This window comes from Thunnus albacares, chromosome 3 (assembly GCF_914725855.1).
Source record: "Thunnus albacares chromosome 3, fThuAlb1.1, whole genome shotgun sequence".
Taxonomy (NCBI): domain Eukaryota; kingdom Metazoa; phylum Chordata; class Actinopteri; order Scombriformes; family Scombridae; genus Thunnus; species Thunnus albacares.
The window spans coordinates 31,183,802-31,196,429 of record NC_058108.1 but is presented as its reverse complement, the minus strand read 5'-3'; the positions used below and the strand labels follow the sequence as shown (position 1 = coordinate 31,196,429).

The following is a 12,628-nucleotide window of genomic DNA, read 5'->3' as shown; positions in this document are numbered from 1 at the left end:
TCATGTGCCACAATATATATATATATATATGTGTGTGTGTTTGAACAGAGAAGATAACTGGGAGGTAGTGATGTTTTTGTCTTTGCTGCCCTTTAGTTTGAAGTCAAATGCCTCTCCAAATCCAATTTCTGTTTGTGGAAATATTTCATATACTGCATAAACACACTGACTGTTTAACTCATTGTTTCAGTATTTTATCGTACATTTCGCCAGTTTGTCTGTGTAGTCTATATATCTGACTTATCTCCTTTTCCCCCCTTTTCTCTCTCCATTATCCTCACAGTAATGTAGTTAAGTCAAGGTTGTGGAGGACATATATAGCTCTGTTATTTTTTTTCTCCATAGGTCAGTGCATTTTACTCCTAACAGAGCACCAATTATTAGCCATCGCTGTGAGGGATGAGGGTGTGCCTGCATGCAACATCATGGTTATTAAGAAGCCAGGACGGCTTCATAAACAAGTCCTGTACTAATAGAAGTCAATACGCTATGTTTTTGTTCCAGTGCAGGCTTGTTTTTGTTATGACGGAAGAAAGGCTGTTAAATTGATTAGTAGTTTAGTATTCTACAAGCCACCGGGATGAGATCGGACCAAACTTTTAAAACTTTTGACCGTTGACCACGTTGTCACCCGCAGCAGCCGTTTTGACCGTACACATCCTATATCCCTGATATCTCAGTCAAGGTGTGTCTTTGTCTCTCCATTTTAATTTCTCATGTGTTTTCTCTCTTTCTGTTAAAAGAAAGTTGTATATCTCATGCTGTATTTCTTATTCCAAGTCTTTAAAGTAAAGAGTTTGACATTTTGGTAACTATGATTATTTGCTTTCTTGCTGAGATGAGAAGATTCTCATTTGTATGCAGCTGGAGTCAGGAGGCAATCAGCTTAGCATAAAGACTGAAAGCAGGAGGACACAGCTAGACTGGTTCTCTCTTTAATCTACAACAGAATGATAAAAAATTGTGATTTTCAAGGAGAGAGGTGATTACCTTAGCCAAGCTTTAGAGGATGTTTCGTAATGTAATTATTTCTTAACGATCAACAACATTTTACTCGTCTGCCCAGAACCTTGGACAGACAGCTGTTTCCTTCTACTTCCAGTCTTTATGCTAAACTAAACTAATCCTCCTTCTCTTCTAACTCGAACGTATTTCCCAAAATGTTCCTTCAAATTTACCTTGTATGTGAAATGTGCTAAATAAACTTGCCTTCCTTTGCTTGCAGGGATGTTGATCTATCTCTGATGGGACCTACGTTGCCTCATGGTCTTTAACGCCTCCATGGAGCTCATCCAGGCCTCCCAGGTTTCCTTGCTGCCTACAGCTACCTGGAGCAACAACTCTGTCCCTGCCCTCTCCCACTTCCTGCTTCTCTCCACTTCCTCTGAATCTCTTCTCAGCCTCACCCAGACCGACAACTCTTTCCTTTTTAACAGCACCTGTCAGAACTGCAGCAAACCCGAACCTGGATCCCTCCCTGGTTTAGCTGGAATCTTCATCCCTCTTATCTACGGGCTCGTGTTTGTCGTCGGCCTGCTGGGCAACACTCTGGTCATCCACGTTATTGTCAACTACACCAAGAATGAGTCGGTCACCAACATCTACATCCTCAATTTAGCCATAGCGGATGAGCTGTTTATGCTTAGCCTGCCATTCTTGGCGGTGCAGAACGCTCTGTTCTCCTGGCCCTTCGGCTCTCTGATGTGTCGCGTGGTCCTGACAGTGGACGCCATCAACCAGTTTACCAGCATATTCTGCCTGACTGTGATGTCTGTAGACCGCTACCTGGCCGTGGTTCACCCCATCCGTTCGTCCTGGTGGCGGCGCCCCCGAGTGGCCAAGGCCATCAGTGCCACGGTTTGGGCCGGGTCGTTCGTGGTGGTGCTGCCGGTGGTGGTGTTTGCAGACATACTGAAAGATGCTGGGAACTGCAGCATCGTGTGGCCTGAGCCAGCGGAAGTGTGGAAGACGTCTTTCATCGTCTACACGTGCACTGTAGGCTTCTTCTTCCCCCTGCTGGTCATCTGCTTGTGCTACCTGCTGATTGTCATCAAGGTACAGCATTTACAGTAATACAGATATGTTTTTTTATAATATGATTATATTATGCAGTGTTATGCCAATGCTGTTTGCAAAAAAATATTGAATTTGTGCTCATTCACAAAGAAATCCCTCCAAATAAAGCTTTATCTCAGCTTTAATGCAAAAACAGCTTTCATCACGAACTGCAAGAACTGGTGCACACTAACATCCTTGATAATAGGACTGTTCTCTGATCACTAATGATGTTGGAGGGCATTTGTACAGAAGCAATTTTTGCACAAAACATAATGGAAAAACACACTGTGCCAGAATGGATATCCTATGACTCTGTTAATACTGTAAAAAATATCATTTAAAAAATCAGAGAGAAATTATCCTCAACAAAAATATGACATATTAAGCTAAACCTATTTGATTACTTGCAGAAATATACTCTAAATATTTAGTCAAATAAAGGTGATGCTATCAACAATGATGTGTCAGATAAAAGTGTTTCTCTACAAATGTTTGTACTTCCTTTAATGGATCAGTTTAATCCAAATGACAAAAAAGCATATTTTCCCCTTACCAGTAGAGATATCTAGCTCTGGTTACATGTTCTGTTTTTGAGACATTAATCTCTGACATCCCTGCTCTGTTGCCACCAAATATAATGGAGGTCATATAAACACTTTTACTACTCAAAGCATTGAAATATAACAAAAACTTAACAGGAAAGTGTCTTTCCAGTGTAAATGAGAAAATGTGTTATTACTAGTTGAGTGAACTGTGTCTTTAACATAAAAGTGTGTAAAAAGTTCTGTATCTTTTCTTTCAAAGGTACGTAGTGTTGGAAAACGGGCACAGGCCACATCCTCTCGGCGCAGGAAGTCGGAGCGTAAAATCACCAGGATGGTGGTTGTCGTGGTGGCGGTGTTTGTCCTCTGCTGGTTACCGTTCTATGTCCTCAACATCGTCAATCTCCTGGTGGTCCTGCCCGGAGACTTTAGGGGGCTTTACTTTTTTGTAGTTGTGCTTTCATACGCAAACAGCTGCGCCAACCCCATCCTTTACGGATTCCTGTCCGACAACTTCAAGAGAGGCTTCAGGAAGGCCCTGTGCCGCACTTCACGCAGGGTGAAGAGCAACGACAAGGCCGTCACCGAGGTGCAGCGACCCACGGAGGAGTGGGGCGGCGTCGTGCACCAAACGCAAAGAAGCGAAGGAGCCACCGTTATGCATAGGAAACACTGCGGTGTAAAAGAAGAAGAGGAGGAAATCAATGGAACACAGGGAAGCATACAGATGAGTGAAATACACAGAATTTCACAAAATGGAAACAGCAGAGGGGTGACAGAAGGCACCAGGGGGAAGCCTGAGCTGGAGCACTCAGGTCAGAGTGCCAAACACGGAGAACAGGCCAGGAAAGGCTTTGATCCTGCTGAAGCAGTGTCCTCTTTGGCCACTAACAGTGGAAGCAACAGGTCACAACCTGAGGCATTCATGAATGAAAACTCAGTGCTTGAAATCAGCTATCTGTAACCGGTGTTATCAGCTTTCCTGCCATTCAATGTATTTCTGACAGTTATTCTAATCATCAGATGCTACAGATTGCAGGTTCAGTGTTGAATCATTTGGAGTGACTGTTTTTCAATGTGCAAATCATTGAGGACTTTTTGCAGTATGTAATAGGGTGCCAATATCAATACAAATGTTTTTTTTTCTATAATTGTAAAAATAATGAAACTTTGACAAAAATATAAATGTTGGCATGATGTCAACCATGTGGGATTAAAACCAATGGAACTAACACTACGCCTTGGATAAAGTGCAAGTAATATTAAGGATAGTATCAAATAGTAATTAATAATTATGTGTTTCATTATTGTAGTAAATAATCAAAAACATACAGCAACACTGGTTTGGTCCTTTTTAATTAACAAAAACCCAGATTTTACACTAAGATGGTCATGAAAAAATTGATTGACGTGACCCTACATTCGGTGGGTGGAGGCTTCAGTCACTTTAATTAAGTGAAGTCCTACGCAAAAGACCATCATTTCTCTATATTTATTTATTCCCGTTATGTTGTCTCTCACTTCTTTTAATTAATCAGTAACATCTTGTTCAGAAATGGCTAATGCACTGTATGAATCACGTCCCGGTGGGAAACGACACGACTAATGAATGAATGAAAAATGTCAATTATGTTTACACTTTACTTTTACTGCGTTGACTTTTAAAAATAGGCTCTCGAAGGTAAATTATATTGTTTTCACAAAGACATCTCAGTCTGTTATTTAGTGATTTTGTTGAAACTTCAGTGTAACAGTGTCCATACTGTGTGTGAGTGTATATACATACAGTACATTAAGCTGCACATGACTGACTGATGAACTGACTGGTAACTTAGTCAGTGCATTTCTTCAAAGTAACAAAGTGGTTTCTTTTCTCCAATTAAGGATAACTGACAGCTTTAGCTCACAACCTGAGATGTGCAATAGCAACAACACATGAGAATAATACCAGTGACCTTCTGAATGGGTTTACAGAGGTCAAGAAGTCAAGAGAAGCAAGTCTAACAATGTCTTTTAGAGCCATACTTAACTAGATTTGGGGGATTCTGTTTGTTTCAGTATTTCCTATTTTTCTTAAATTTTCTATTAAATGTAAAACATGACACACTGTGTAGACAGCTGGTGGCTGTGCGTATATTTTACTTATATTTTACTATATATCACTTAATTCAAACATTTAAATGAAGAAGTCAGGATGAGTGACAGTTCAACTCTGAGTTGTGCTTCGGATTAATATGGAATTATTTCTTTTTTTTGACTCTTTCACAACCTGAGTTTAACACTCAAGATGATAGAAAACACAATATGTATTTGTGAAGGGAGAAAAAAAAAGATCTTTTACATTTTGTCACACTTAAAAATCCCCATTAAGTGATTTTTTTTAATCAAAAAACATTTCTCAAAGCATTCCCTGCTTTATGCTCATAGCTGCACACTATGTTGAACTGTATATATGGTCGATGTGAAGTATCTGGATGGTTATGATGATTGTAATAGTAGTGTATTGTGAATTCTATATTTCATGTCTTATCTAAGGTCTAACAATCAGCACGCTAAGTAAGGGCTTGGCTTAAAACATCTGTGCATTTAATATTTTGTGCTGAAGTCTTTTCAGTTTGTCTTACGTGTTCTTTAAGGCCCATAAATTGAAATCCAAGGCAAAAGGTTACAGGGCTTGTTGTTGCCTGTGATCACAAGTGTCCATGCAGTTTGTAGCTTTTTAGGAAAGTCAAAATAATTTGAAACATCTGCTTATTGTCCGGGCTTTAGTGAAGTGCTAAAGTCATGTGTAACTTGTTAAAAATGGGCTAAATAAATGTTTACAGATGCTAATGTAATGTAAATATGTTCATCATATGTAACATCCAGTGGTGTGTGCAATCATGTCACTTGCACTACTGTACATAGTAATTATATGTATGTGATATGTAATATGTATATGACATGTGTGCAGCTGAACTCTTAACTGTATGTTCACCGAGAAAGACTTAAAACCCAATGAAAAATAATCCTCCGCTTTATTGCAAAATGGTTCTTTATTCAAGCAACTCACAAGTTGTAGCACAGTCTTGGTTAACTTTGAATATAAAGGAACAATGCTGCCCTCTAGAGGAGAAAATATCACCCACTTACAAGCCTCAAATGATGGAAATATTTTAGAGAACATAACAGTTTTAATCATTTCAAAACACCCGATGTGTCACTGAAAAATTCACATGATGAGCCCTGTCTTGTCTTGTAAGCCTTAGTTTGTAACAACATTACCAATTTGGATAGTAGTGGCCAGAGTGCGTCCAAGCATTGGATGTCATTTTGAAAATAGGGTACAGTATGTGTAATTTCACATTAGTTTAGATTGGTTTGCATATCCATCCATCCATCCATCTATTAATTCATTCACTCATCCATCAGTCCATCCTTATTCAGGGACAACTTCTCCTATCCACTTGAGGTAAGGCGGGTTCCCCTGGTCGATGGGAAGGCTGATGACCTCGGCTACCTCGTAAGGATGGTTAGAACTGGAGGAGACAATTTGATTTTGATTTTTTATTTGTTTAAACATATGTAAAACATACAAATTGATACACATAAACGACTTGGCTTGATCAGGGGACTCTCCAATACATACCTTACTCCATTAGAAAAGGAGAAAAAACTATGAACAAGTTGACTGAGTGCACAGACAGGCACACAAACAGCAGTAATTAAAGCCATAGTCCGACTGCATGAGTCATGGCCTTAATGGGAGAAAATGATCGACACAGTGTTCCCCCTGTGAGTTAGGTTGGAGGACAGCATTTTATGTATTTGGTTTGAAAAATAAACTTACCGGACATATTCAGCTAGAGCAGGCACTTTGGAACTTCTTGTTTTAATCATCTAAATAAGAGAGAAACACTGGGTCAGCTCGACTGACTTCATCAGACATCAGACTAACAACAGAAGTCTTTAAACGGTGTGCAAGCACAGACTACACAATATCTGCCATCATAAAAATGTGTGTGGATCGAGGCATTTTTTTGTTTTATCTCATGGTGGTGAGTCTAAAAAAGGCCCTGACAAAAAAAGACTACCATGTATCTACAACATGCTTTATGTTGACATAAGCATGCACATATGTTGAAAGAAGTGTGTTTCCAGCCTCTCCTGCTGCTGCTCGGGCCTTGTATTCTTCAAGTGATACAAGATAACGATGGTTGGGGTTCAACATAAGCACTGTATCCTGAATCAACACTACATAGTAATTGTAGGAAGACTTTCAGTAGGTAACATGTTGAAAAGTGATGCAATTATGTATACTACTAAAAACAGTGAGTATATTTAACAAAAAACACTTTTTGATTTTAAGTCTGCTGCTGACACTATTCTCCCACAATGCAATGTTAAAGGGAAAAATGGAAGCTATTCAGAGTTTGAACAAACTAATTGTGGTTGGTGGTGAAACACTTCCAGCAACATCTCAGACAATAAAAAATGAACTATTGAATTTTTGGAAAAACTTATTGTTCTCTTTGATAAGTTTAACTGGCGGAAACATTTTAAAGTCATGGTCATATTGACTTCAGATGGCACAAGTTTTGTATCATTTCCTGGTAGTAAACAATGGTTTGTTGACTCACTCAGTGACAGCAGAGACTAAATAAAGCCGCAGAGATGCTGGATTCTCCACTGACAGCACTGCTGATCTAACCTCAACAACTATAGCTCTACTATAGTCCTGTTTCTTTAGGTTAAATTCATATGTAGTGAAAAGCCAAAACATTCAGACTTGTAATTAATTAATATCTATTTTTATATATTTATATAATTTCCAAAACTGTAAAATTATATGTAAATTAAGTCTTGTACAGAAAGTTTAAGCCACAGTGTTTTGTCAAAAAATACAGATGTTGTTAGAGAAATATCAATAAGGTTATTGATAATTATCATTGTCGATAAGAAGTATTATATAAATAATTGTACTGATAAAATCCTCCTACTGTTAGCTGTGGCTGAAATTGTAGCTGTAGTCGTTGTAGACATAGCAGTAGAGGCAGATATAGTAATAGTTGCAGCTGTAGTATATATGCATTATTTGTATTAAAAGTGTGCAGTGATGGTAATTTAACTTGAGTTGTAGAAATAGAGTTTAGCTGCATTTAGGGTAAACTTTTACACAGCCTAAAATATTACAAACTGTAGTCAACACTCACCAGCAGCACCTCACTGTCCTCCTCAATCTTCCCCTGCCATTCATATCTGACAGGAGACACAAGACGCAATTTTAGACAATTTATCATCTAATACGTCCAATTTTTAAAGGACAAAATTATTTATGTAATCTATTGTCTCCCAAAACTCTTCATTTATGTTCTGTCTTTAATTAAAAACATGCTGTACATATAGAAAACACAAACGTGCATCACACAGACAACTCTGCAGCTGCCTCTGACCGACGTTCAGAACTTACACAGATGTGATCGCTGGGACGATGTTGACACAGGCAGCCAGCTTCTTCTGCACAATACCCCTGAGAGATAGAAGAAATCAATTCATCAGACACAAACGACTACCCATGATAGCATTATACTGTTTGAATTAGACTTGAAACTATATATTTGTGTTCCAGATTAATTTATTAGTCAATCAACAGAAAATTAATCTGCAACTATTTTTCTAATCAATCAATTTCATATCATTTTTCAAGCAAATGTTTGATGGTTCCAGGTTCTCAAATGTGAGAATTGCTGCATAAGACATTCTAGTAAATTTAATATTTTAGATGATCTGATCATGTCCCCTTGGGCTCTAGGGAAATGTGATGCATCGCTTCATATTTTACAGACTTACAGAATTAATCACTTAATTGAAGGAAATAATCAGGAGATTCATAGATAATAAAAATAATTAGTTCATCATTAACTGCAGCACTAATGCAGTGTCATCAAAAAGATTTCCAGTTACACAGGAGATGACATTAGTCAGTAAAAGAGAAGGAGGATAAATCAACGATAGATTCACAAAATCTTGACTTTATTCTGTCGTATAATCGAATAAAAATAAGCATAAAAGAAATAATAGTTTTCTAAAAATGTGCGTCGCTGATTGTCTCACCTGGCCAACTCTTTAGCCACTGTGTCGTTAGGACAGGTGACGAAGGCAGCGGAGTGTGTGCCCGACGTGTAGGTCTCAGATGCCATGGAGAACGCCCTCAGTCCAACAGTCCTCAGCAGCTGGAACATAAACGCACTCAGGAGGACTGTCTGGGAGGAAGAGGAGGAAGAGGATGAAACCAAGACAACAACAGGGCAGCAGTGTGTCCAAATACATTAAAGCAAAGCAATGAGATCAACAAACATCAACAAAGTATCTTAAATCAAGTTGCAATGATTAGTTTCCAACTATTAAACTGATTGCAGACTATTTTGATAATCGATTAATTGCTTGGTGTAATTTCTAAGAAAAAATTCTGTGATTCCTGCTTCTCAAATGTGAATATTTTCTGGTTTTGTCCTCTATGACAGTAAACTGAATATCTTTGGGTTGGGACCAAACAACTAATCGATTAATCAAGAAAATAACTGACTAATTAGATTAATCGATAATGAAAATAATTGTTAGTTGCATCCCTAATCTGAAGTGAAATGAGTGTGACGTGTTAGAGGCATCTGTATGCTCTGCACACTCACCAAAATCCAAGCTTTTAAGGATCCACCTTGCAGTGTCTCTGCACCGGGCAGTCCAATGCGCATTGCCTGAACAGGTCAATATGATATAATGGTTGACAAAAAACATGTGCACGCAGTCATTACTGCAGTGTTTTATGTCTTAGAACTGTTAAACACTCAAAACTGGAGTTTTGTTTATACGTTGACTTTATCTAATCGGAGGGATTATCTCCATACCTCCACACTAAGTTTCATAGTAGGTGTTCAAGAAGAGTAAATATGCTGTGTAGAAAAACAGAGGGCTGCACTACGAAGCAAGTTCAACATACGCAGGCTTTCTTTGTGTGAGCTGGCTCGACAAACCCTAAACTCACTAAGTGGTATCATGAATATCATCAACTTTCTTTGTTAATCCAGGCTTTCTGCTTCAGGCTCTGTGCACGCTCCCGTAAAAGGGGGCGTTTGATGCGTCATTTGACTCGTCTTCCACACAAAATTGACCGATCGCATGTCGCCTACCTCAGTCAGGAGGGACAGGTCATTATAACGGAGAGCTATGAAGAATATAAATACACTATCACAGCAAAAGCAACATTATTGCTGCAAATAAGAGGAGAGAGGAATTGCTGATCATGTAACTCTTAAACTTTAAACTTGATGCAGCAGATTTACACATTATACTCACAAAGTGCATTTAAGTCTGACTCTGTCCCATAATGAAGGATACGTGGAAATCACTTTAGTTTTTGGTAAAATCAAAGTGAAATTAATATTATTAATTGAATATTATCTGTGATAAACACCAATAGGTGATAATCGATTTTCTTTTGTTGTTGTTGTTGTTGTTGTTCAAAGTATTTTTTTTTTCATTAGTTTTTAGTTTTTATTAGCGTTTTTTTCTTTTACAGTAAGTATGATAAAAGACCAATCAATCCAGTGATCTAATAACTGCAGTACCAGCAGTGTTAAACGGACTTGGCTGCAAATCAGGTAGTCAGTGAAAGGGCGATGCTTTTTATAGCCGATTTAAAGTGAAACTCGGAACATAACCTGCTCCTGACCAGGTTAAGTGTGCAGCATAGGTTACCATGGTGATCTAGCCAGGTTAAAAGAGAGCCACATTCGTAACACTGGAAACCCTGGCTTTAGGCTAAACATACCTCACTAACCCACTAATCTCGCTTCGTAGTAGCTACACCCCTCAGGACTTGATTCCTGCTCTCTGAATTACAGACATGAAACTCTATATTTGTGTCCCAAGTAATTACGGCGCTGTTTTATGTGTTAGAACTGCTTATAAAAACCAAAAACTGGAGTATTTATTTTTATTTTCACTTTGTCTGATAGGCAGGGTTACACCGTCAAACCATGTGTCATAGTAGGTGTACAGAAAGAGTAAATATGCTGCGTAAAAAAACAGGGTTTTCCTGTTTACCACCATTATATCTGTAAACAGAGCTGCACTGCAGTAGCGGTGTATGCACTGGGTCTTTTATTTCTTTAACATGCTTTCACATTTCTCAAAATATAAACAGACTGTAGAAATCATATAGCACTTTAACATTCAAGTGTTAGGCAAAAACAGCCACAGTTTTCTAGTTTAATGGTGACTAAGTTACAAGATGCATGTTAAGCCAACTTAGGGGCGTGTTTGTTAGCACGTTAGCTGATGTTAGCTGTTAGCAGACGCACTACAGAGTTTATAAAAGGGCAACACTGCAAGACAAACTGACAACAAACGCCTGACAAATTGTTCGATACCAGCAGAATAAAGCTAGAACTGTTTAAGGTGATTTTTGGGAAGCCTACCGTCTCACACCTGCCTGGCTGCAAGCAACATACAGTGCCGTAAAGTGTGACGGAAGTATGTTTGAGAAACTGTCGTAAATCAGCCTCGGTGTTCTGCCGAGTTCTGCCGAGAACTGCGTGCACCTCGCGGGAGCGCGCACAGCTGAAGGGAAAACTAACCTACCAGACATTGTAATGATTTTTAAGGCAAAGTACTGTTTAAAAAAACCATGTTATCTTCTTTGTCAGGGTCATCAATGTATTTATTAGACTTAGTAGTCGCATTTCATTGATACGGTTGGTCTGAACACATTTAAATTGAAATTGTATTAATGAGACATGTAGACATTAATGAATTAAATGTTATTTATTGAACAATCTTGACAACAGTTAACAGTCATAATATTGAACAAACACATAGAACCAGTGGTCCTAGGTCACACACACACACACACACACACACACACACACACACACACACACACACAATACATTAAAAAAAAAATTTAAAAAATGGAATTTGAGAAGCTGGAATCAATTATCAAAATATTTTTAATAGTTTAATTAGATTAATTTAATAGTTGACAACTAATTGATTAATCATATAATTGTTGCAGCTCTAATATATTAGAACATTAAATGTGCAGCTTCTGCTAGTCCTTTGAGAGAGGAAAACTAACTTCTGGGGCTTTGAACAAAGTCCAACACAAATGTTTGAAATGAGTGAGCCACCAGAGGGTCTAACAAATGTAACCAGTTTCATTCTATACACAGAAAGACTTGAAATTGTATCATTTATGTTATGAAAATAGAACAATTTCTCATTTTCACACATCAAAACAGCAATCTTATAAAATACTAAATAGAAAGTTGAATACTTTTAAATAAGGACAAAATGAGCAAAATATATTTATACACATGTCAAAACACTCTCCTTCTCCCTGTCTCTCATTTTCCCTTTTCAACTTCCCATCTCTGTCTTTCCATCTCATAAAAATGAGACTCCTGGAACTCTTTCCAGGTCATCTCCTTCCCCATGGCCTGATCTTTGTACAGTGAAAAGACTTTCCCTGGGCATACGAAATGTATTTCACCACCACTCCAGGGAAGCCAGCGTGAACATGAGGACCGTTTGGGCCCTGCTTCCTCCTCCATCTTCTTCTTTGTGGCATTCAGTTCCCGCTGAAAGAACTCTGTCTTTTTCAAAGTCTTTGAAGGGTATTTTTGGGTTTGTCAGACCTTCTGCACCATATATTTTAAAAACCTTATCGGAGCGGTAGAAGTATCTGAAGGGACCATGCCGGTAGAAGAAGTGGATGGTCATTGCTCGACTTTTTGTCTGCTGCCTCTCCATGATGCTTTTAACAATTTTCTCAGTGGAGTTTCGGGTTAGAGGTGTGGCCAGGGTCTCAGCAGGTGGAGGTGGGTTTACTACTGCAACAGGCATGGTAACAATTGGCATATTTCTAGTTTCACTCCCCACTGTCAGAGAGTGCCAGAGTGGCTGCCTCACTTGGAGCTTTTCTGGGCTCATGTTTAAAGAGGAGCTGGGGTCCGTTTCACAAAGCGGGTTTAGTGAAAACTCAGAGTTTG

At 38.6% G+C, this 12,628-nt stretch overlaps 2 protein-coding genes across 2 annotated transcripts; one reads left to right on the top strand and one right to left on the bottom strand.

Annotated features, from left to right (window-relative positions):
- The first annotated feature begins 1,215 nt into the window (after positions 1 to 1,215).
- Positions 1,216 to 3,676, top strand: LOC122977382 (somatostatin receptor type 5-like). The gene is made up of 2 exons (XM_044345531.1): positions 1,216 to 2,055; positions 2,863 to 3,676. Exons 1-2 carry the CDS (start codon positions 1,264 to 1,266, stop codon positions 3,562 to 3,564), a joined length of 1,494 nt encoding a protein of 497 aa, XP_044201466.1. The 5' UTR covers positions 1,216 to 1,263; the 3' UTR covers positions 3,565 to 3,676.
- A 1,940-nt stretch (positions 3,677 to 5,616) lies between these two features.
- Positions 5,617 to 11,152, bottom strand: LOC122972424 (protein CutA homolog). The gene is made up of 7 exons (XM_044339526.1): positions 11,057 to 11,152; positions 9,269 to 9,334; positions 8,694 to 8,842; positions 8,050 to 8,109; positions 7,793 to 7,838; positions 6,430 to 6,479; positions 5,617 to 6,118 (listed from the first exon to the last, which is right to left on the bottom strand). The coding sequence occupies exons 2-7, from the start codon at positions 9,329 to 9,331 to the stop codon at positions 6,019 to 6,021; spliced, it is 468 nt and encodes a 155-aa protein (XP_044195461.1). The 5' UTR covers positions 9,332 to 9,334; positions 11,057 to 11,152; the 3' UTR covers positions 5,617 to 6,018.
- Between the last annotated feature and the right edge of the window lie 1,476 nt (positions 11,153 to 12,628).

What these genes read in the sequence shown, in the direction of transcription:
- LOC122977382 (XM_044345531.1), top strand. Translation starts at nt 1,264, where the DNA reads ATGGTCTTTAACGCCTCCATGGAGCTCATCCAGGCCTCCCAGGTTTCC. An exon ending in ACCTGCTGATTGTCATCAAG is followed by an intron (nt 2,056 to 2,862) that starts GTACAGCATTTA and finishes TTTCTTTCAAAG; the next exon opens with GTACGTAGTGTTGGAAAACG.
- LOC122972424 (XM_044339526.1), bottom strand. Translation starts at nt 9,331, where the DNA reads ATGCGCATTGGACTGCCCGGTGCAGAGACACTGCAAGGTGGATCCTTA. An exon ending in CCTTAAAAGCTTGGATTTTG is followed by an intron (nt 8,843 to 9,268) that starts GTGAGTGTGCAG and finishes TCTTCCTCCCAG; the next exon opens with ACAGTCCTCCTGAGTGCGTT. An exon ending in AGGACAGTGAGGTGCTGCTG is followed by an intron (nt 6,480 to 7,792) that starts GTGAGTGTTGAC and finishes TCTCTTATTTAG; the next exon opens with ATGATTAAAACAAGAAGTTC.